Source organism: Colossoma macropomum, unplaced genomic scaffold (assembly GCF_904425465.1).
Source record: "Colossoma macropomum unplaced genomic scaffold, Colossoma_macropomum, whole genome shotgun sequence".
NCBI lineage: Eukaryota > Metazoa > Chordata > Actinopteri > Characiformes > Serrasalmidae > Colossoma > Colossoma macropomum.
This window is the reverse complement of record NW_023494798.1, coordinates 16,809,905-16,832,763: the sequence shown is the minus strand read 5'-3', so window position 1 is coordinate 16,832,763 and position 22,859 is coordinate 16,809,905. Positions and strand designations below refer to the sequence as shown.

At 39.5% G+C, this 22,859-nt stretch overlaps 2 protein-coding genes across 3 annotated transcripts in view; one reads left to right on the top strand and one right to left on the bottom strand.

Moving 5' to 3' along the window:
- The window catches only part of vps9d1 (VPS9 domain containing 1), a 28,529-nt gene extending 14,614 nt beyond the window's left edge, over positions 1 to 13,915 (top strand). The window contains exons 12-17 of one of the 2 annotated variants that reach the window (XM_036585204.1): positions 888 to 1,093; positions 1,326 to 1,410; positions 5,737 to 5,841; positions 10,482 to 10,598; positions 11,349 to 11,390; positions 12,323 to 13,915. In XM_036585204.1, coding sequence (XP_036441097.1) covers positions 888 to 1,093; positions 1,326 to 1,410; positions 5,737 to 5,841; positions 10,482 to 10,593 — 508 coding nt within the window. In that variant the 3' untranslated portion in view covers positions 10,594 to 10,598; positions 11,349 to 11,390; positions 12,323 to 13,915. The remainder of the gene's footprint in view (positions 1 to 887; positions 1,094 to 1,325; positions 1,411 to 5,736; positions 5,842 to 10,481; positions 10,599 to 11,348; positions 11,391 to 12,322) is intronic. The other variant, XM_036585203.1, reaches the window with a different exon arrangement.
- Positions 13,916 to 17,497: 3,582 nt separating this feature from the next.
- On the bottom strand, positions 17,498 to 21,322 carry si:dkey-238o13.4 (uncharacterized protein LOC560780 homolog). Its single transcript, XM_036584720.1, has 6 exons — positions 21,171 to 21,322; positions 20,599 to 20,706; positions 20,363 to 20,502; positions 19,592 to 19,688; positions 19,220 to 19,344; positions 17,498 to 18,582 (listed from the first exon to the last, which is right to left on the bottom strand). Exons 1-6 carry the CDS (start codon positions 21,253 to 21,255, stop codon positions 18,406 to 18,408), a joined length of 732 nt encoding a protein of 243 aa, XP_036440613.1. The 5' UTR covers positions 21,256 to 21,322; the 3' UTR covers positions 17,498 to 18,405.
- Positions 21,323 to 22,859: the final 1,537 nt, after the last annotated feature.

Sequence of the window (22,859 nt, the reverse complement as noted above, 5' to 3'; positions counted from 1 at the left end):
TACTTATTCTAACATTCTGTTCCACTACTGTAGCGCCTTAAAACAGGTCGCCCAATGAAAACGATACACAAAATATGAGGTTCAACTGATTAATACTTGCAGCTGCTGCACCTATTACTGTATGAGTTAAGTATTCATGTACCCTTGCACTACAATCTGTTGAGGCTAGTTGTCAAGCCACTTGTGAGCTGAGTCACCCACTGGGAAAACACTAAATGCAAATAAGATGTGCTTCAGGCACGAGCAAGCACATTATGGCATTTGGATTCCAGCGATTGTCTGCCTAAATTTTCAACCATCTCACTCTTTCTTTCAAAAGAATGAAAAAGTTATTTTAAATAAGTATAAATTTGCATTGCTGTATGGAGCCAACAGAGTCACCAATGAATTATGAATTGAATTGAACTGTCCTCATGTTAGTTACTATACGTATGTGTGTTAAGCCTACAGGATTTTTAGGAGTATAAATCAGAGCACAGGGTTTACAAAAGTATGCTTGAAAGAAAAACCAGTTTGAGAAGCAGCTAAAACCAGAAAGTTATTATAAAGTTTTAAGTATTAGTTTCAGAACATCTTTGAAAAGTCCCTAAATTTGATGGTTTATAATCAGAGAATCTCTAGATCCGCTATGTATTTCCTGAGTTTAAACAATAGATGGCGCCTTTAAGCTAGAAGCACATGGGATCCTCTGTTTTGAAAGTGGATCATACTCTTACAGCTTACAGCTGAACCTTAATCTTACAGCTAACTACCAAAGTCTGTTTCTCTGACAGTATATCTAACACTGCATTGAATTAAACAATAGTGTTCTGGTGTAAACTTAAATTTATTTCCATGTATGTTAAATATATTTCCCCCATCTCTGTCTCTATACTTGGGTACTTCAGGAGGGTGCACCGGGAGCGAGAGCTAGCTTTTGAAAACAGTGTTCAACTTTACCGTAATGCCTCACCTGGTGATATGGGTGTAGCATCCAAACTGTACCCCAAAAACTCAGCTGTCCTGCATGGTTCCTACCCTTACGAGTCAGCAGTGCAGGAGTTGAAACTGCTGTGTAGAGACTACTGGCCACAGAGGAAATTGGAATGCATAGGTGAGATTTTCTAGCACAAGTAATGAAATGCCTTAAGAACTACCTTTTGATACTTTCTTTGTTGTTTTTTGAATGTGTTTTTAGTTTGGACTTCGGCAGCGTTATGGTACTAGTTTCACAGGGTGAGGCCTTATGTTTTGAAGGAATTGGGGAAGATAATTTAGTTCTGATGTTCTGAGTAATGTCTTCTGTCTAGCTCACCAGCCTGAAATCTTTTTGTTCTTCACTGTAGTGCGAACCCTAAGACTCATCTGTGCCTGTGCAGAGCACTACCGGCTCCTTCAAGAGAACGATCCGTCACCCAAAACGGCTGCCATGTAAGTCTTTCGGAATAACACTGGCATAGTAGAAGCTGCTCGTGGGTGTGAGTAACTTGGCATGGAAGTTTGAGTTTAAGGGTGACCTCCTGCATGTCCCCCTGGCCCTCTGTCAGACTTCATCAGACCCCACGAAGGCCAAAGCTCAGCAGGAAGCCTGCCTTGGCCCTCAGACCCCAGCGGGATGCTCAGAGCTGGCTAGCCTGCTAAGTGGGTCGCCCTGTCCGGAATACACTAGGGCCTTGATATGGCGCCAGGGGAAAGTGAGACACTGCTGTCTGAGGATTAGCCAATTAGCTGCCATGGGAAAGTCAGATGTAAATGTGGCCAAATAATTTGCTCACTTGTGCAACCTACAAACTTTTAGTTGGACATTACTTTTGAGTGTTGGACTGTAGAATGCATTAATTGGTGGCCAGATTACCTCATCATAATACAGACTACATGTATCAGCCAATGATGTTTTACGTTTTGTTTGTGTTTGAGAGTTGTGTTCGTGGAGCAGAACATTCTGATAGAATAGCTCTGTACAGTATTTAAAGGGTCTGTCATGGAATGTTTTTGAAACAAGGGTTTGATAGAGTATGTAAATATTGTTAAAGTAATACAAATACATATGTAGAAACTAAGCTGCAAAACAACCTGTTTTGAATCCTAACTTATATCCGCCTATGCATCCTAAAGCAGTTTAGCTCTGTCCATTCTTGCTGATGTTATAAGGCCAAACTGCTTTTTGAACGAAGCACAGGGCAGTCAGTCAGAACAGAGATCATTCATGTAAATCAGTCTTGGAGATGAGTCACAAAAGCAGCCTGTTGATTCAAAATGGGTTAAGAGAGGTTGAAAATCAAATGTTTTTGGTACATAAAACAAAAAAGTGAGCTTCAGGGGAAAAAAAAAAATGTGGGATATGGACCCTTTTAATACTGCTGCGTTAGAGCTTTAATCCCGACGTGAACCTGGCAAAAAAGTTTCAGACCCAAAACTGAAAGCATGCAGTTCCAGAAAATTCTGTCTGAAACTGTCTTGAACTGGCTTGTCACCCACAGAGCCAAATAAACCATGACATTTCTACTGATAGTGCCAGTTAAATTACCAGGTTGGTACAATAATGCACATAGTTATCATGGATTTACAACCACATTTTCAAAATGCTGTGGGATTTTGTGCCAAATGTCAATAAAAAAACAAAATGCAGTGAAGTGCAAATCATTTAAACCCTATATTTCATTAAAAATATTACAAAGACAACATGAGACTGAAACTGAAATTTTATTGTTTTTTGAAAAATATTTGCCCATTTTGAATTCGATGCCAACAAAAATTTGGGACGGGGACAACAAAAGGCTGGTAAGGTTGTGTAATGCTAACAAAAGCAGCTGGTGGTTAATTAGCAACAGGTCAGTAACGTGTAAAAAGAGCATAGAGAAGCTGAGTCTTTCAGAAGTAAAGATGGGGAGGGATTCACCACTCTGTGAAAGACTGCATGAGCAAATAGTGCAACAATTCAAGAATAACATTCTCAGCATAAAACAGCAAAGAACCTTTGCTTTTCATCATCTACGGTACATAATAACATTAAAAGATTCAGAGAATCTGGAGAAATCTCAAAACTACAGCAATTGGTCTCCTCAGTTTCCAAACGTATACAGTGCTGTTAAAAGAAGAGGTGATGAAACACAGTGGTAAACATGCCCCTGTCCCAACTTTTTTGGAACGTGTTGCTGCCATCAAATTCAAAATGGGCGTATATTTTAAAAAAAAAAATTAAAATTTCTCAGTTTCAACATTTAATATGTTGTCTTTGTACTGGTTTTCTTGAAAAATATGGTTTATGTGATTTGCATATCATTGCATTGTGTTTTTATTTACATTTTGCACAGTTTCCCAACTTTTTTGGAAATGGGGTTGTAAAATATGATGCACTGAAGTAATCAACTATCCAAAATAAGTTCACATTTTAGTTCAACAAATTCATTCATGCTTTGCTTTCAAACACCATCCTAAAAGTTTTTAGTCTGGAAGATGTTCTGTAATGCCCTGCTCTCACACTGCGTGATGTTAGCTTTCACGTGTACATAGTGTTATATATATTGAAAATTCATAACAATTGTTTTGGGCAAACAAAGTAAATGTAAAGTGCTGTTGGCTGCACTAAACTATACTCTGCTGAAATGGTTCACTGTTTTATTCCCTGCCCATTCACTTTCTCACCAGCTTGGACCTCTTGAACCTTTCTGCTAAATTCTGTCAACAGCATGAGCTGCTGACCACAGCATTTCAGATTTAAAAATAGTTTAAGTAATGAAAGTAAAGAGGGAGAGTAAAGTAAGAAGAAAGACTAAGGTAGGGAAAATGCAGGGTAAAATCTATTAGAAGTAGATGGTGGGCTGTTAGAACCTGAACACTATATTTGAACCCAACCAAAGCTCAGTCCATATTTGTGCAGACCTGACACGCACAGCAGCTAGGTCCTCTTGGGTTTGGACAAATATTTTAGGCTCTATGCTGCGCGTTTATTTGTTTGTTTGTCTGACTGAACACTGTCCTGTGGAATCTGCTGATCTCACTGTTGAGCATGTGTGTACAAAATGTTTGTAGAGCTGTATCTGTTTGTTAAATCTCTGCTGCTGCACTGGGATTTTTAATCTGTTTTCCTCAGGCGCAGCTGTAACAGCTGTAATGAGGACAGTAAAAGTGTGAGCTCACGCGAGCAATTGAAAAACCACTTTGGTAAAGGAAGTTTGTAAACTACAACCATCACCGCCCTAAACACTGGGAACCTTCAGTCTGCACTTATCTCTTCATCTTTCGAACTCTCTCTGTCTGTTTCTGTCTCTATCTTTCCGTCTCTGTCTATCTCTCACTCTGTCTCTCTGTTTTCCTTTTTTTTGGTTCATAGTGACCCTTAAGGTGCATTTGGGTCATTTCTGTGCGTGTGTCTGCTTGGATCACTGCTTGTGGTGCAGTGGCACACTGGTGACGCACAGACTTGGCAGAGTGGAGCTCCATGGTCACAGCTGAAGCGGCAGTGGTGTATTTCGGAGAACTCCAGAATCTAGTGGCTGCTGGCAGCCCTTATGCAGTGAATCCAAGCTTAAGAAATGCTCAGATCCTTTTTTATATTTCTTGAAGTCAGTCCTTCGTTTAGTATTGGATGAGAAATTTTAGGGTCACGTTTGTTGTTCCCGGAGCTGTGCATGGCTGTGGCCTATAATGAATGTGGGTTGGATTCATTGAAAATGTTTAATGGAGCCTTTTCCTGCTTCAAAAAAATATCATTTCACAGTAACATTAGCTATCAGAACAGGCCTTTTGTTGATCCAAAAATTGATCTGCAGTTTAATTGTTTTACAATTGGTTTGTGTTTGACAGTGACCTGAGTATGAATTTGCTCATGCATGCCTGGTCACAAACAATTCAACAATTCTAATCCTTTCTTTTGCTTGTTCCGTTCTATTGTCTTCATCTCTTTTTGTCTCTCCATTACACATGCTTGCACACTCATTTACACAACTGTTTCCCCTTGAAAAGCCGTCATTTCCTCTTTTTTCAGCTATCAGACCCTAGTGGGGGGGTTCACTTGACCTCATTGCTCTTTATCTAAGATGAAGTTCTCCTTTTATTTTATTCCCCCCCCCAAATTACCCTGAACCCACCCCGATCATCGATTTCTTACATGGTTGTGTGGGTGTTTTTTTTTTTTTAAACTTGTTTAGGACCTTTTCACTGTGCTGTGAACTTTCAAACTCCTCTTTTCATATTTTAAATTATTTAATGCTTCTTTACTTGTGTATTTTGGCAAATGTTTCATGCCCTGGAAAGGTTGCTTCAGTCCACAATCCAAGACAAACTACAGATTGGCTGTGCAGGTTCTGATCACATTCAATCACTTTTAATGAACATTCTGGCAAGACCAAACAAGATTGTGGATGTATGCATGTTGGTTGTAAAGTAATAGCTGAATAGGCCCAGTACTCTTAGGCATTTTGCCATCGCTCCACTCTGTGAAGCTTGTTGCTGTGTCCGCCGCTCCCTCACCTCGGTGAAAGATATCCAATGTCCTTTGGGCCAGTAAGAAAGAGGACACCAGCCACTTTCTCACGCGAGCAGTCCTGTCTCTGTGTAGCGTGTGAATGCTTGCGCTTTTTGCCAAGATTGGTGACTCAGAAAGAGAATGGTATTAAGGCTGATGCGTGAATGCCCCCTCAAAAATGCAAACGAACTGGTGTTCTCTAGACATCAGAAAATGCTATATTATTACTCTTCAGTAAAAATACTGATCTGGTTGCTCTCCCCCCCCCTTTCTTGTCCTGTCTTTTACAGAGGAGCAGATGACCTCTTGCCTATCCTGTCCTTTGTGGCCTTGCGTACTGAACTTCCTCAGCTAGTCTCTGAATGTGCTGCACTGGAAGAGTTCATCCATGAGGGGTGGGTACCTAACATTTAACATGTAACTGCTTTTCTCACGGCTGTATCATGCCGTTGTGTCTAGGATACATGGGAGCGTATTTACTAACGGGAAATAAATGGTGGACGTGGCAGTACAGCAGGTTATTAAAGCCATAGGCCCCAAGAAGCCATGAGTGGCTTACTGTTTTTTTTGTTTTTGTTTTTTTTTAAGATTTTCTCTTTTAATGGGGGGTCCAATTGTCTTCCCAATTTATTCATATCCAATTCCAGCAACTAGTTAGGACTCACCCAGTCAAACACAAGCTTCCTCTGAGTCGTGCGAAGCCAGCCACCACATCTTTTCGACCTGCCGCTAACGCAGTGTCATTGGACTGTAGAATGTCAACCATTACGTCAACTGACAGACACCTGTGCCAGAGAGAACAAGGCCAAGTGTGCTCTTGGACTCCTGGCCACGGATGGCTGTAGTATTGAAGGTGTCGAATTTGTCACTCTGGAGTTTCTTGTTTTTTAAAAATAAAAAAAGTAGAAAAAAAATAATGTAGAATTCTGTTGATGTGCAGTTTATATTGTATATTTTACAACAGCTTTAAACTATTTCAATTATTTGAGTTATTAAGCTTTGAATTATTTAATGAAGTCATGTACTGTTACAGCCCTGTGAACATCAGTGTTTTTTTTTTTTGGAATAACTTTAAAAACATAGCTGCTACAAAAAAGTCCCCTGTTCCTGATCATTATCTCCACTGCTCTTGTGCTGCTGGTTTTCACCTCACCCCTCCTGTCGGGTGCTAGGGTGCCATTGCGTGTCTACTAAGACCACAGCCTAGAGTTCTGTTTATCTGTGTAAAAGCCACCCTTTTACAGCCTGGTTAGATTGGCAGTGATGGAGGAATGTCGGAATATTCTGGTCTGGCTTTTTCCTCTCCATAAAAATACAAATAAAATCCCTCTAGATATTTATGTAACTCAGTGGTTTGGAAGAGTGCTGAGGACTGCTCAGAGCATGCTGCATGCTAGAGGCAGCTTATAGATGTGGTGACTCCTAATTATTCAGATTGTAATTATTTGTTCAGAGTTCATGTGTGTTAAGTTGGATTAGTGGCATGTTCATGTACAGGTAAAAGACTTTTTTTTTCTTTTTTTCACCCTACTAACTCCTTTCCAAGTGTACACAAAATACACTAAGTATTGTTTTATAGTTGATCTCGTGTTGTCACATTAACAGGTCACACAGAGTTGACTAGAGTTCAAGCACTGTGTATTTGATCTGCTTTCACCTGTTTCACTCTCCCCATCCTCCCCTTATCACGCAACAAGGGCTGGCAACTCTGGAATATCCCTAAAGTTAGGCCGTTGTACTTTATTCTGATTTTCCTTTTGATTTGTCACTTATCTGTAGCCATAAGTAACAAATGAAAACAAAAAGTGCCCAAGTAAGGTTTGGGGCCTTTCCAAGTGGACTGTGGAAAGGCCCCAATGTGAATGTGCTAGGCATAGGTTCTGTAAGTCTCTGGAACTGTACTGGAGTGCTAGAAACACCATTCTGTCAGAAGATATTCCCTCGGTGTTTTGATATGATGCTGTACATGTCTGTCAAATCTCCCATGGGTGTTAAGATCTGGTGACTACGGAGACCATTGCGTAGTGTCGCTTAGCATTTTCATACTCCTCAAACCATTTAGTGACCCCTCATATCTTGTGTGTGGAAATATTGTAATCCTGGAAGAGACCACTCCCATCAGGATAGAAATGTTTTATTACAGGATAAAGGTGATCATTCAGAAAAATTTTGTATTGACTTGCAGTGACCCCTGCCTCTAAGGTGACAAATGGACCCAAAATATGCCAGCAGAACACATCCCTCACTGTATGGGTCAAGCCTTTGGGCCTGTGTTGTTCTCTTGGTGTATGCCCCACATGCATTCTCCCACTTGTGGAGAATATGGTGTAAGAAATTTAATATGACCATATAACATTTTCTATGGTTTTTGTACCACTAAACTCTCAAATTTACATTTGTCTTTGTATTAAACTTATGCAACTACTATGTCACTCTCTATGTATTTGTGGGCAAACTGTTCTTGCTCACACAATCTGCTCACATCCTGTGTTAACATTCTTATTCACCTGAGAAACAATTGCTCCTCTGTTTGCTTACATTAGAGGTCTGCACAAGCTTGATTATTAATGCCCGAACCCACCCGCTTCCTCATATCACGTCTGCCTACTTCAAGTTATGGTCGTTGTTCGCACCCTTCCTTCTTTAGCCTTGTAATCCGCACCTCTGGCGTAGAGCATGCCCATGCAGCTCCCATGACTCAGCAGAGCAGCCTCTAGACCTATCGGACCTCCACTCACTCAACCATAAAATAAATGTTTAAATGTTGGAAACAAAAAAAGGAAACAATTTTGGGTTTTTGGGGTTTTAGGTTTTTAGGCTACACAAAACCATGAGATCACACATGGCACCACGCAATAAGGCTGACTGCAGTCCTGTTTCACAGTCGTTAGATTTCACGGTCAACTTCTGCTGCAACAAACAAAATGTGAATTAGGTGTGCTGAGTTAAGGCAAATAACTGTAAATAAAAGAGAATTTCATTGTGACATCAAAGGACTTATGAAAACAAAAAAAAAGCTCTAACTTCTATCTTGGTGCTCTTACGTTTAGATGGCAGTGCCAAGTACCGTTTGTTAGCTATGTAGCTAATTCTAACATTTTAGGCATGTATGCTAGGAGAATGAGTTATGTTTTTCCCTTATTTTTCACACTGGAGAACGTGTGGCTTTGCTGTAGACTAGGGAAGCCATTTTTTTTCAGACCAAGTACACGTTTTTTGGTACTCGCTGATACCATAATGAATTACATACTTTGTTGTTGGTGTAAATGGGTGCAATGTACCTTAACAGTTAATAATTACAAGCTGACTGATGTACATGACATGCATTAGTTAGCTGTGCTAAATTAGTTACCTTGGATCGAGTAGCTGTGCAGTGGAGAAGAGTAGGTTTCACATCAGAAAAACTTCTGTACAGCTTTAAGTAAAGTATGTTTTCATAGTTTTGACCCTGAACCCTGCCCCCCCTTTCTCAACAGTGCCTGTAGAACAGCGACAGCAGGAATCACAGCTTCTGTTTCGTGTTTGTTGAAGTCTTTTTGCCTGGTTAAGCTGTAGTTGAATGTCCTCTAAAACCAGACATACTCTGTGCAATTTTTATTTAGACATATTGTTTTGGTGACTCGCGCTGTACGAAAAAATGTTCGGCTGACACTACATGAAAGGCAGCCCCCACAGACAACTCTGTCTGTGAGCAATTTCAAATGAAGCTGTTTCGTTCAAAACAACATGCTGTGCTCAGAGTACAGAGCAAGCATGCTGAGAAACTGAGCTGGTATCGAATGTTGGTATCAGTGCCTGTTTATGAGGTTGAGTTAGAGTAAATGAGCATGATATCAGGCCAATATCAGTACTGGTATCAATGTATTCCTATTGTAGACATTTCTGTAAGTGCGCACAGTATTGATACGACAGTACATCTGGTGTTAGCTGCTAAGTAAACATAGCTAGCAAGTAAGGTGGCTAATCAGCCAATTTGGTTACTTTAGGCGTGTGTTTTAGTTGTTGCAAGCATTAAACAAGAAAAGACAAATCACAATTTTTAGTTGACAATTTTTATATAAATTTCATGATTGTGACAGCCCTACTACTGCTACTTTATCTGTATCAATATTATGCTTTATCAACATTATATAATTATCTAAGTTTGTCATGAAATATCTACAACTCAGCCAAAATAGATAGTTGTTGGGGTTAAAAAGCCAACAAAAAAAATTGTTAGTGGAGGTTATATAGTTTCATGACGTGTAATGCAGCACTAATTGCTGAGTTATTCTCTGTGGCACACAGCTTATTTGTTGCCTGCCCATCTACTTCTATGAGCAGCTAATAATTGAACAACGCTGCCCCACTCAGAATGCCATAATAGCCGTACACCCAAGCCTGCAACCTGTTGACTGGTTACTCGCCTCAAAATTGGTGTCTCAAAATTAATCCTGACCACAAATAATTCTTTGCAGATCACGCATCATGGTCATTTAAATGTGTGCCTTCGACCAAAATGTCTGTGCTATTGTCTTTCTGATAGATCAAAACGCAAATGTCACTCTTGTGATGGAAATGCAGATGTCACTGTTCCTGTTGAAACTCTAGCTTAAGTAGTAGGGAACTCTGATTTTGGAGGGCTACATTTCTGCACAGTTTCTGATATATCTGCTTAAGCACACCTGACACAATTCATTAGGTAATTAGCAGGTTTAGCTGACATATTAAAGCAGGGAAATTGCCAAATTGTGCTGGAGTCTGGCCCTCAGTTCCCCACTGATGCACTAGCCAGTTGTGACTGAAGCCCCTGCTGCCCATGCCCCAATAATGAACCCTTTTACAATTTTGATTCAGAATCGGTCACCTGAGCCTGAGGATTTTTATACGATTTTTATTCCGGAGCATAGCAGGATGTTAACTGCTTAACCACATTGTGTAGCATTTTCTCTCATTTTATTTCTCCACTCATTTATTATTTATTTTCCTTATTATTTATTTGTCCATAATTTACCTTTTGAATGAGTTTTATAGGTTTTATGTATGTGTTCCACAGGTATCTGATTGGAGAGGAGGGGTACTGCCTAACCTCAATGCAGAGTGCGTTAACGTATGTGGAGTCACTTCATTTAGTTGGAACTTCGCAGCAGGCTGCCAAGCCCACCTGAGACAGGTAAGTTCAGGGTCGCACTGCTCAACTTGTCCATCCCTTTACAGTGCATCACAGTACTAGGTAGTTTGTATAAATGATAATGCTATTAGACATTTACATGTGAACGGTATGTTCTGTTTGGGATCTCGCTCATAAGTGACTCGTAAGCGATCATGAGATTATTGCCAAAAAATGCATTAGAAGTTGATATAATGTGACGTCATTACATATCAGTTATGTAGTGCTGTTTTGGAGTGAAAGGTTTGTGTTGTGCTCACATTTAAAAGTTTTTTAATCAAATTCAACAGTAGTCTTACAATTTTATGCACTTCTTATCAAAGGAAGTAAGCTTAGTAAAGAATATTGTCAGTTACTGTGGATTGAGTCATATGGTGGATCCCTTGGACCTTGCACACAGTTTGGAACTAAGCACAGAGCTCCTAACTCTCCCTGACATCATCATCCCACCTTATCAAAACTCTCTGTGACACAATTATCCCATTTTATCCAAACATTTAACTTTGCAGTGAGCACTATCTGTAGAGCTGTCACTTGCACTACGGTGCCCAGTGCTGAGACAAAGTCCCCTGGTCCACATTCCTCTTACAATAGCCTAAGTGTCTCTATATATCTCAGTCACAGAGCATCTAAAATTGAATGCTTCACTTCTCTGTTGCTGTGGAAAAGTAGGAGCTAAGCCTTATTCCTTGGTGGCTTCTAGTTTAGTTTTTTCTTCATATTTTGTGTCTTTTTTTTGTTGCTTCATTTCAGTTTCTTGGGTGAATTACTGTGGGCAGCTGGATAAAATGTCAAGTGAGTCAACTTAATGGAAATGCCACTAAAAATGTTTAGAGCAGGTGTCCAATCGTCTCTCATCCGCAAAGGGTCAGCGTAACTGCATGTTTTTATTTCAAGTAGGAACGCATCAATACTGATACTGATATCGGGTATCAGCCCAATAGTGTGCTAATTTACTTGTACTCGACCTTATCCGATACCAGCTGATATTGTGTGATGTAAGCCTGTGTATGCCGCCACGCTAATGAATAGACACCTCATGCTGGCAGTGAAGGAGGGTCTGCTCACACAGAAAAGCATTGCTGATGGAGTTGCAGTTGGATACAACAGTCACTTTTAAGCATTCCCACCAGGCGTATGCACACTAACACAATAACAACCACTTCACCAGTACGGGTGAAGACGCATAGACTAACAAAGGCTAAATGAATTTATGCTGACTTCGCTCTGTTTAACTGAATTAAATAGTGTTAAACATTTTAATATGTTAATGTTTTTAAATTGTCTTTGTAAGATAGGCTGTAGAGAGGCCATATTGTCCCACTGTGTACATCACCTGGTTTTAGTATTTGGCAGTGCTGCTGTAGCTCAGGTTCTCACTGTGTTTGCTCAGTGTACTTTGGGCTAAATTGGTGAATAGATGTTTGGTTTTCTTGACATCACAGAAACCATGAATTGGAAACGGGCCGTTTTTGCAGCATGGTTTCCATGCATGGACTGGGTAATGAGTGGTGCATATGATCATGTTATTTGTCATTTTCTTAGTCCAAGGTTGATTATAAAGTCTCTTTAATCTTTATGGACAGTCCCCTCCATTTAAAATGATTTTTCTAAAGTGGTTCTTTAGTACAGCATGTTCTTTTCTCATATCTTTATCCATTATGTGTTATAGTCTGAGATTTAAATGTTACATTTTGTCACAATTATGTTTTGTCTTCTTTTAACAGTTGTAAAGAGATGCATGTTCAACAGACCACATCCTCCTCTACTCAGTCTTTCAGCCCAGAGAATGAACTCCACGTCCATTTCAGGGCTCTGTAAGACATACACGTCCATCTTCCGTTCTTCAGGGACTGTGGAGGAGGTTACACAAAGTGACTCGAGAGCTTACCGTCAGAGCCTGGTGAGCCCAGAGTCCTACTGTGTTGGAGAGCTAGGTCCCAAACCACTGTGAAAGACTGCTCGGGTTAGCGGAGTGGAATGAAATTGATGTTATGAGGGAATTGGTTGGGGCAGTCGTCACATTTAATGGAGACATGGAATGAAATCAAATGGCGTGCTTAATTTTTATTCTCTGTTCACCCTTTTTAATTTCCTCATAATGCCATTGTTCAGAATGTTTTAGTGGGAGTGAATGGAAGACTAAAGCACTGCAAGTATTTACTGTCTTAAATGGAACTAGGTTAACAGACATTCTCAGGAAGGACAACAGTAGTTCTGTGAAGAATGTTTTGTGCACTGATGCGTGAAGAGATTGCAACTCATGGCAGGGAGAACTTTAGTTTTAAGTAAACAATTTTCAGCAATATTTTATGAGTATGTACTTGGGCAAGAAGAAAAAAGAACCTGATAAGCGTATGCCAATTAGGAACACAGAGAGGACTCTATTTGGAATTGTTTGTTCTAGTTCCCAGTAGTAAACCAGATGAAAATTTAGATAGGATGCATTGAACTCCTGTCCTGTATTCTCAAGCCAAACATTGTCTTTCCATTTCATCACCTCATTGCATGCTTGCAGAGCACAGTTTCTCTGAATTTTTATGCATATGCTTTGATGAATAGTGGGGAAGCCATTAATGCATAGGTTGAGAAAAGACAAGATGTTTAGCAAGTGGTTTTTGGAGCCAGCCTAAGCTTCATCCTGAACTGAAAAAAGAGTTCAATGAGCAGTTTACGACAAAAAAAACACATCAGCATGTGACACCCACCCCCGAATCAGCACTACTGTTTGATACTCAGACCTGTAATACATTAAATGTTCAGCCAATACTTTCTGACTTTAGTGCAAGGTGCTGCTGAAAATGCATTGCAATACATGCTGCTAGGGAACTTTGCACTTTTCACCATCTTTTTTTTCAGTTTACTCTCTTGATAATGTGAAAATATGTCCTTTATTACTTTAGTGTTCTAATGTATGCCATTTCACACCTGCTTCCATATGGAAAGTTTAAATTTTATGCTTTTATTATGTGATACTATTTAGATATTTAAGTATGTTTTACTCTCCATTTCAAAGAAGCAAATGAGTTGAAAAAGAATATGGGAGGGAGAAAAAAGTTGAAGAAATGCTAACATTGCTGTACCACCTGTCTACTATCTGTAATAACTGTGAGAAATCTTCTAGAATTGTGTGTATGTAAATGTATAATTATGTATCTGTGTATCCACTAATGTGACTGTTGTACTTTATGTAGACTCTCCTGCAATCTTGAAAGATGTTTGCTACTGATAATCTTTTAATGTGTATGCGTATAGGAGAATGAGTGGGAGTATATGGCCTGCGTTGGATTTTCTGACAATAAAGATGTAAGAAACTGTTACCTTGGAATGCTTTATTTAACAAGTAATATTTTTCCTCATATGTCTCTCTGTGTATCTATATAGATTGCCTTTATTTTATTTCCAGTCAAAATGGCCATTAAGTACAATTATTTATAGTTAAGATGTTTCAGAAGAGATTACATATTAAATAATCCACTTATATAAGGAAGAGTGAGGTCAAAGGGGAATAAGTGAAAAATCAAATGTTAAAAAAAATATATTAAAGATTATTAAAGGAACCAACAACCTTGTAAGACCAGGTAGATTACCAAACTGTCACCATCTGATAAACAGTACTTAAAGCTTTCATCTTTGAGAGATAGGAGGAAAATGAAGCTCCACTCTTGCTTCAGATCTGAATCCACAGGTGTTTCTGTCCTTTCTTCCACTGTGAGAAGACAACTTGGCACTACGGGTCTGAAAGGATGTGTAGCTGTCAAGAAGCCACTACTAAGATAAGGAAATGGTACCCAAAGAAGAAAAGCGCTACAAGATGCTGCTTGTGTTCTCAAAGCAATGGACTGGCCACCCTAGAGTCCAGACCTTAACATCACTGAACGTGTTTGGGCTTACCTGAATTGTGAGTAGCAGAAACTAGAACGAACTTTAGATGTTTCTTTGGAGGTGTGCAAAAATAATTGTATTTAGTTGAAATTTTCTGTTAAATGTCTGGATAACTTGTACTTTGTGTGTGTGTTTGTTTGTTTGTTTCTTTGTTTGTTTATTTATTCATTCATACATACAATGTACCACATTATAATAAAGGCTTTGTTATTCTAAGAGGAGTGCTATGCATGGAGCTTCACTTTTTGTGTATAACTTATGCTGTATTTAATTAGCAGCACAAGCCAAAGATGTTCGGTTTGGGTGGATTAGAGATGTTTGGGTTTCGCACGGCAAGGCGAGATTTGTGCCCTGGGGTGGCTAGCAAGCTTGAAGGGCAGATGGCAGGATTGTTCCAAAAGTTTCCGGGCCAAAGGAGAAAACATGCCACTGTGAATCAGTTGGAGGCTGGGCCGATAACCTCTGTCCTAGAATAGCCCCTCTCTCGCCCCTTTGGGAACTTTAATAACTCCAGTAGCCCAGCTCTTTGTCTAAGAGCGTCCCTTTAAATCCCTTCCAGTCCACTTGTCTTGTCCCCTACATTAGTGCTTCAGTGCATGTCTGTGTGGAGGGGCTATCAACACAAGACAGTCTGTACTTGATCCTGGAATAAGCAGAGAATCATATAAAGCTTGTGCCCTTCCTACAGCATTGTATAGGCTTCATTCAAACCTTCTTGAAAATCTTGACAATGTCTCTCATGCAGCTTCAGTGTTGAATTCTTTAACCATGGGAAACTGACTTTCCCTCATTTTTTTGGAAATAAGAGTTTTATGTAGTATATAAACATTGTTGAAGCTTCAACATGTACAATTCACGCCAAACAGTTTTCATACAGTTGCATGCAAAAGCCTAAACACAGAGTTAAGTGGCATGTTTTGCTGATTTTTTTAAATGGAATTACGTTAAGCTCCACAGGTAACAAACTTCAATGTGGCATTTGCTACATTTAACATATATAATGTGCCATAGCTTTCGTATAGGCCACTTTTCATGTTTTGTTGGCTTTTATTTTTTCACTTAGAAAATCAGCACATCATTTGACTGGGTTGCCCAATGTTTGCACACAACTATGTGAAAAGTAAGCTGCAAAAACAACCCCTTTTTGAATTTGTAACATCAATTTTATGTCCTTTCAGTCTACTGCAGATTAGTCAAACCAATCAGAACAGAGGTTATTAACGTATATCAGTCTTAAAGGCACACTAACAAAAACGACCTGTTTAATTGTAAAAGACAAAAAGAGTTTGAAAAAAGGTAAAAATGAGTTACAGCTGTTTTTGGTACATAAACCCACACAAATGTAATAGACAAAAATAAAATACAAGAAAAATGTAGCAAATGGAGCTTTTAATGTCTTTGTGCCTTTTCCCAAGCCAAACTATAGGTCAGTTCACCTTTTTTGCAAGTAAAATGTATTGCATGATCCCTCAAATGCACTCCTGTGTTAAACTTTGTGTCATGCACTTTAAACAAGTCTGCAAGTCTGATGTCTTGAATGAGTTTGCAAGGTATTTGCCAGAAATAGATAGCGTGAGTTGGAGCTTTTATTCGCGGTCTCTGTGAGACCTCAGGGCTGGCTAATGATATGATCCGAGCCTCTTGAGTGTGCTAGCAGGAATTATTGGCATCCAATAACACCACATACTTAACAGTATTCTAGTGCATATAATACAGGCTAATCCCATCATTAAGTATTCAGTTTTTGATGTATCTTTGTCAGTTTGGCCTGGTAAAGTAACATATTTTTTTAGTTTTGCTGTCTGCATGGCTGAGGCCTCCTGCATTGTTCATTATGAATTCATGATGTGTTTGAAGCATGTTTTTCAGAATTAACAAGCAGCGATGCTCTTTTGGCATCCACACTTCACTGTCTCACGAAAAAGGGAGTGTTGCGTTGCCAAGGCTGACGTTTTGTTTTTAAATCTGTTTCAATATTTAAATTCCCTTGTCTCAATGAAAGGGAAGAGCTCCAGATTTTAATGGGATCCAGAGGAGGGGAATACAGTAGAGGTCACACCCTCTGTGTTCTGTGGCCCATGTTTACCGTAGTTTCCATTTCATCAAGTTCAGGTGACTCACCCCCCTCAAGACTAAACACTTTTATAGGCCTGCAGAATGGATGTGGTAAACCTATGGGTATGGGGTTCGTTCTGTTGGTCTGTTTTTCAATACTGGTGACAAACAAGTGCTTCATGGTGACAAATTAGCAGATGGAAACAGATCCTGTTGACATTATTCAAAGTGCCATGAAAAGATTAGAAATAGTTACACACCAGCACAACAAAAGTCATCATGGCTGTATCCAGAATGTAACAAAATGCTGGTTTCTCAGGCAGTATACAAAGCCAGGAATTCTTTCTGAATTAAATGTTTGCACAAAATGCTGCCTGAGAAACTTCCACTTGGCTGATTTTTAAATAGATTTTATTTTGGACACAATTAGCCAGTGTAGTCATTGAACATTCACTCTCCAACAGCTATGCAATTCCATCTAGCTGACATAGCATACACAAACTAGCTTTTCACTGGCAAATGTAATGGCTAAGTTTTTTTTGATTGTCATGATTTAAGATTATATTTCTTACAAGAAATAGCCAGTCTAATTGTTGATAAGTTTGCAGTGTTGTGGCGCATGCTTGTGTGCAGTTTTAAAGGGGTGGCCGGAGTGGCCAGCGCTGTCCCTGAAATCTAATTGGCCACCCAGGTGTTGGCGGGTGTTTGAGCCTTTAAGAGGAGAGCTGTTTTATTATTGGTGAATCAAGACTTTAACCACCAAACCAAGAATGAAATGTGTCTGTAGCTACACTCAAAGTGCACCCCCTACATGTCCTCACAGTTCATTAAAATTGTATACAATTGGGCTGTGAGTCGTAATAAAACATAGTCCAGCATTCCTGACAAAGCCCCTTCCTTCCTCTGACATCCTCCACCAGTGATCAGTCACTCCTGTGAATTCAGATGTCTTTATTGGCATGTCAAATATACATTCATGTTGCTAAAGCATATATGCAAATGAGACAATGACAAAAACAAAAGATAGCAATGCCCTCAGTGACTTCGTCCGCTCTCCTGCGCTGGGCTGCCCCTGGACCTCCCAGCCCCTCTCGCAGCTCTGTTTATTTTTGGGCAGCGTGGCCTGGATAATTGGAGCCAGATAAGCAGGAGCGAACAGAAATGAGGGATGTTTGTGAACAGGGCAGGGAGTCACGCTAGGGGGACTCAAAGCAGCCGTCTGGACCCCTCCTCCCTTCCTACCGCTCTCACAACAACCCACAGGCATGGTAAAACTCTAAAGCCAGAGTATGGTCCAAGAACATTTTTCTCTCTTATTCTCCTGTTCCCAAGCATGCCTCTCCTCCAGCCTCCTTCTGTATCTCTTAATCTCTCACCCTGGAGTCAAGCTGCTCTTTCTGTCTCTTTTTCAGACCATGTGCATGTGCACCCTGCACTTTTAAAATAAAGGTTCTTGGCTTGGACGTACACTTCCAGCCTTTAATTGGTGCAAAAGCTTGACCCTATGGGCATGTCCTTCAAACTTTAAATATGTTCACCACCCTCACACATCTCTTTTACAAAAAGTGACTCTTTAAAGAACTTTTTCCACTAAAAGGTTCTTTAGGGAACCCAAAATCGTTCTTCTGTGGCATCGCTTTGAAGAACGCTTTCTGGCACCTTTATTTTCATGATTGTCTATTAACTATTCGAAATACATTGGAAGCATATCAAGAATTACAACAAAGCTTTCTGTTCTCTTTACAAAAACAGTTAGTTGACATGCAAAGAAAACAACACATATGCACGGATGATAAGCTAAAGTGGATGCAGAGTATAAATCAGAGAATCTGAATGGGTTTTATGGTTTTGTTCAGTGGCTGAAGGGTGTCTACAGATTGCCTTCCAGGATGACAGTTTTTAGGTCAGAGGGGGAGTTAATAGTAAAGACAGTGTGAGACGTGTTCCTCCTCTCCACCAGAGTAGCCACAGCCTCGCCTAAATCCACATGATTTAGGTACCCAGGTGCCATGCGCTCCGGAGAGGCAACACCCGTGTTGATCTTCACCTGCATGAAAAGGTCAATACTTAACACATAGTTTCAAATGGTAATAGGGGTGCGCCTATCTTGCCAGGTTCCTATGTTCCCAGGCTGTTTTCCCTCTTTATATATTAGGTCAATCTCAATATTATACATTAATGAAACATATGAAATTGATTCATAGAAATAGTTTTGAAGAAAATTGCAACCAGCAAACAAAGGGCCCTGGGAATATAGGCCTGTTTCCAAAATTATAATGAAGGAACACTGGGTCTGGGGTATACATGCCCTAGAAACATACAGCTGTTTTCTACAAACTTCAGTGCAAATAAAGGGCTTTGTAAATGTAACAGTGACGCTATGGATTCAAAAGACCAAGAGAGACTGGCAAGAGAGAGAATGAGTTGGTCATTAGCTATAATTATACTTACTTTTTTGGCAGAAGGATATTAACATTCTGTGATTTATTTTAAATACCATTCAAATGGAAGGAGCAGGACAACACTTTTATAAAGGTGATCATTTTTGTCTTTTTCTTTGTTTGACTGGGGTGATGGTTCCCCTTGCCCCCCTCCTCAAATTGAGCCCTGGTTAAAGCTTATGCCTAGATCTAAGGCTCAGTGTAATTGTTATAGGTATAGCTCTGAAATACTGTAAGGCAGACCTGATTGAGTTTGCAGGGCACCTCTGGGTACTCCTCTCTCAGAACCTGGCAGAATGCCAGCGTGCTGGCTGCCCCTACGGTCAGGAAGCCTGTGCCTGGCATCAGCAGTTTCTCACCGGCACCCCCTGCAGGACACAGAATGCCCCTCAAATCGCTGAAACTGGTAATGTACCTCTCAACTCAAATGAGGCTTTCGTAAATCAATAACTGAAGAGTGTCATTCCAAAATGCATTTGTAACATATGTTACATTTAATTGGAACCACTGGTCTAAATCATGTAATAATGTCAGTAACTAAATGTCAGTCACTAAAACAGGCTGCCAGGTTCTCTTAATTCTTATGTTCACAAGCATGCATATTGTATGACCCACCTGTAATAAATGTGTAGGTGCAGTTGGGGTCATCTCTCACCAGAGGGAAGAAGGCTTTCCAAGACACAAAGGTGCTGAATAGCAGTGTCTCAATAACCTAATGAGCAGAGTGAAGGAGGGTTAGTAGACGACAAATACAATGTAAAAAATGCTGGACCAGTCATGGAGGAAAACTGAGGACCTCTGCAAATTAGACTGGGTTAAAAAAAGGGGAACGAGAACAATGATGCATGCATTGGCAGTAGAGAATGAATAAATGCTTAGTTGTTAAACAATGACTATCAAAAGTTTGGGCACACCTGGCTTTTCAAAATGTCTACATTTTCTTTGTCAGTGTGCAATAACTTAACATGGAAATATTTATGACAATAACAAAAAAAAATATATGAAAATGGCACATTTGTCTAAAAGGCTTCCTTAGCTGCTATAACTGCTGCATATACTTTCTGCATATGAACAATCACTATTAATTTTGTTATTGGTGGTGAACATATAGTTAGTTTTTTTCAGCTGTTGTCACAAGTATTTCCATGTGTGACATTGTTTTATTTAAAATAATTCTGCTTAGACTTGTTAATGTGTTAAGCTATTGCAAACTGACCAAGAAATTTCAATTATTAAAGCATTTTTTAAAGTTGCATGTCCCCAAATGATTCACAGGCAGTGTATGTATAGTAAATGAGCTGTTAACTAATAATTATCTGCTTTTAGCTACTATATGTATATATACATGTGAGTGAATGGAATGAGCAGGTTCTTGCAGCAGCTCACCCAGTGGAGTTCTTTAAGCGACTGGGTGTGTGGTGGTCCTCCTTGCCACCAGCTGAAGCCAAGAGAGGACACCACATCCGTGACCTTCCCCACAGAGCGCAGCAGGGCCTGCTTTGCCTCCTCAGCTCCCTCCTCTGAGCCTGCAGACACACACGCACACTTTGCTTTTGAAACAAAATCCCTCACGATGAACAGGGACATCCTGTAAGAAAGGACCAGTGAAGAAGAGGACTTACCAACGTTTCCCACCAGAGTGGTCAGGTTGCCTTTGGTGGTGGGTGAAACAAATGCTTTGAGCTTCTCTAGCTTGTTACTGTCTCTGGAGATCACGGCAACTTTAAAACCTTCAGCATACATTCATATGTTGACATCAGGTAACTTAGACATCACATTACATCTTTTATTGATTTTTTATTTGAAAGTAAGTTAACACATTCTCATGGAAAATGTAATTATGTAATTTTTCTGCAAATTTTAGAGCACAATTTCTACTTATTTGCTGAATTTAACACAATAACTGTTTGCTGAATAATAACATAATATCATCTGTTAAATATGCCATAACCCTTGTACATGCTACAATTAATTTTTCATTTATAATGTTATGTTTAATGTTAAATTCAGCAGGTAAACAGCTATATATATATATATAATATATATATATATATATATATATATATATATATTCTATAACCAGTCAACTCTAGAAGTATCATTTGGTGAAGTGAAACCTATTGGTCTTTTACAGCTTTGCAAATGTGTGCATCATTGATTAGTGGAAATCAGAAATTAAAATTTGCCTGCCTACCTCTGTCCAGAAGTGCCTTCACCAGGCCTGAGCCCACTGTGCCTGCTCCTCCAAGTGCCAGAACCAGCCTGTCCCCGTTGGCCATCACGGTAGGTCCACTCCTCTAACACAGCACAACAGCTCGGTGAGATTTTGTATGAGACACAGAGTGTGGAGACATGGAGACCTTTAAACTAGTCGCAGGGAGCACAGGTCCGCCCTTCTGTCACTGTCACTGTAGCCACGCCTGTGCAGAGGGCTGGAACTGCTTTTTAATTTTCACCCCTCCACTTTTGGCAACAGTGGGATAAGGTCCTATCACTGAAGTGTTCCGCAAACATTTTTAATGCAATGCTGAACAAAAACTTTATTCTGTCTTTAGACATGTTCATGCATACAGTGAATACAGAGGATCTCTAACCTAAAAGCATAAATGTTTTTTTGGAGCATGAAAAGCATAGGTAAATCTGCAGTCTGTGTTTTGGCACCCTCTTGTGGATTATTACTACAATGTATACACTTTCACTCCTGAGGATGAGTACATGAATGCGGTAAGATATGCTAAGAACACTTATTTGCTTTGTTAGAGGTAAACAGATAATAGGATTATCTGTTATCTCTAACTAGGATTGTATAAGAATGTAGATCACTTCTATACCTGACACTGAAAATGACTCATAATGAGTGCAATCGGGCTACAACAAATATACCATCAGGCTCTGTATGAGTTGTTAGTCTTTCTGTATCCTGTTAATTAATGATCAGGACCCCCCACAAGACCACCACAGAGCACCACAGATATCATTTGGGTGGTGGATCATTCTCAGCACTGCAGTGACCCTGACATGGTGTGCGTTTGTGCTGCACAGATGGGATCACACACAGCAGTGTTTCTGGAGTTTTTAAACAATTCAGTGTCACTGCTGGACTAAGAATAGTGTGGTTTCCTCTTGCTGGAAGTGGTAGTGCATCAGTTCTGTCCTACACGTGCCAGTGGTGCCCCTCCAAGGCTGCCCTCTAACAGCTTAGCTCTGAGAACAACTTTATGTAACCTAACAAAACTACATACATAGACATAAATGGCTATGACATATTATATATGTGCTACATGAAAAATGCTACATACTACATATGCTTACTACATGCTGCACAATAATGCATGCTTCATTCTATAGATGCATGCTACATACTAAACATAAATACATGCTACATACCACAGACATAAACAGTGTCAAAATTCATACTATCCACTACACATGCATACTGCATGCTACATTCTACAGATGAATATTATGTACTACATAATAATGCATACTGAATACTAGACATAGACATAAATGATGTTGTATAATGCACATTACTACATTCCACATTATAAAGAGGCATAATAAATAATACTACCTTTTAACTCACTCCTTACTAGTACTGAGTTTTGAAACTCAGTTTTAAAGTTGTTTGAAATTATACATGAAGTTGAATACATGTAAGTTTTACTAAGAAAGTGTAAGAATACATGACACAAACTACAGTGTTTCCAGAAACTTGAGTTAGGTTACAGTAACTATTATATTATGTAATTTATTAGTTTTCACAACATTGACATAATATTAATCACAAAGTGAGATGTAAAAGAAATTATCTCATAAAGTGTTTTCACTGTTACATACGCCTAATACAGCTTTAAGAAAACTACTAACTTGGTAGTAGTAT

Bases quoted from the DNA above. Each gene is read 5' to 3' on its own strand.
- si:dkey-238o13.4 (XM_036584720.1), bottom strand. From the start codon at position 21,255: ATGGCCAACGGGGACAGGCTGGTTCTGGCACTTGGAGGAGCAGGCACA. The intron at 19,689-20,362 runs GTGAGCTGCTGC...TCTGCTCATTAG, and splicing joins CGCTTAAAGAACTCCACTGG to GTTATTGAGACACTGCTATT. The intron at 19,345-19,591 runs GTGGGTCATACA...TGTGTCCTGCAG, and splicing joins CACCTACACATTTATTACAG to GGGGTGCCGGTGAGAAACTG.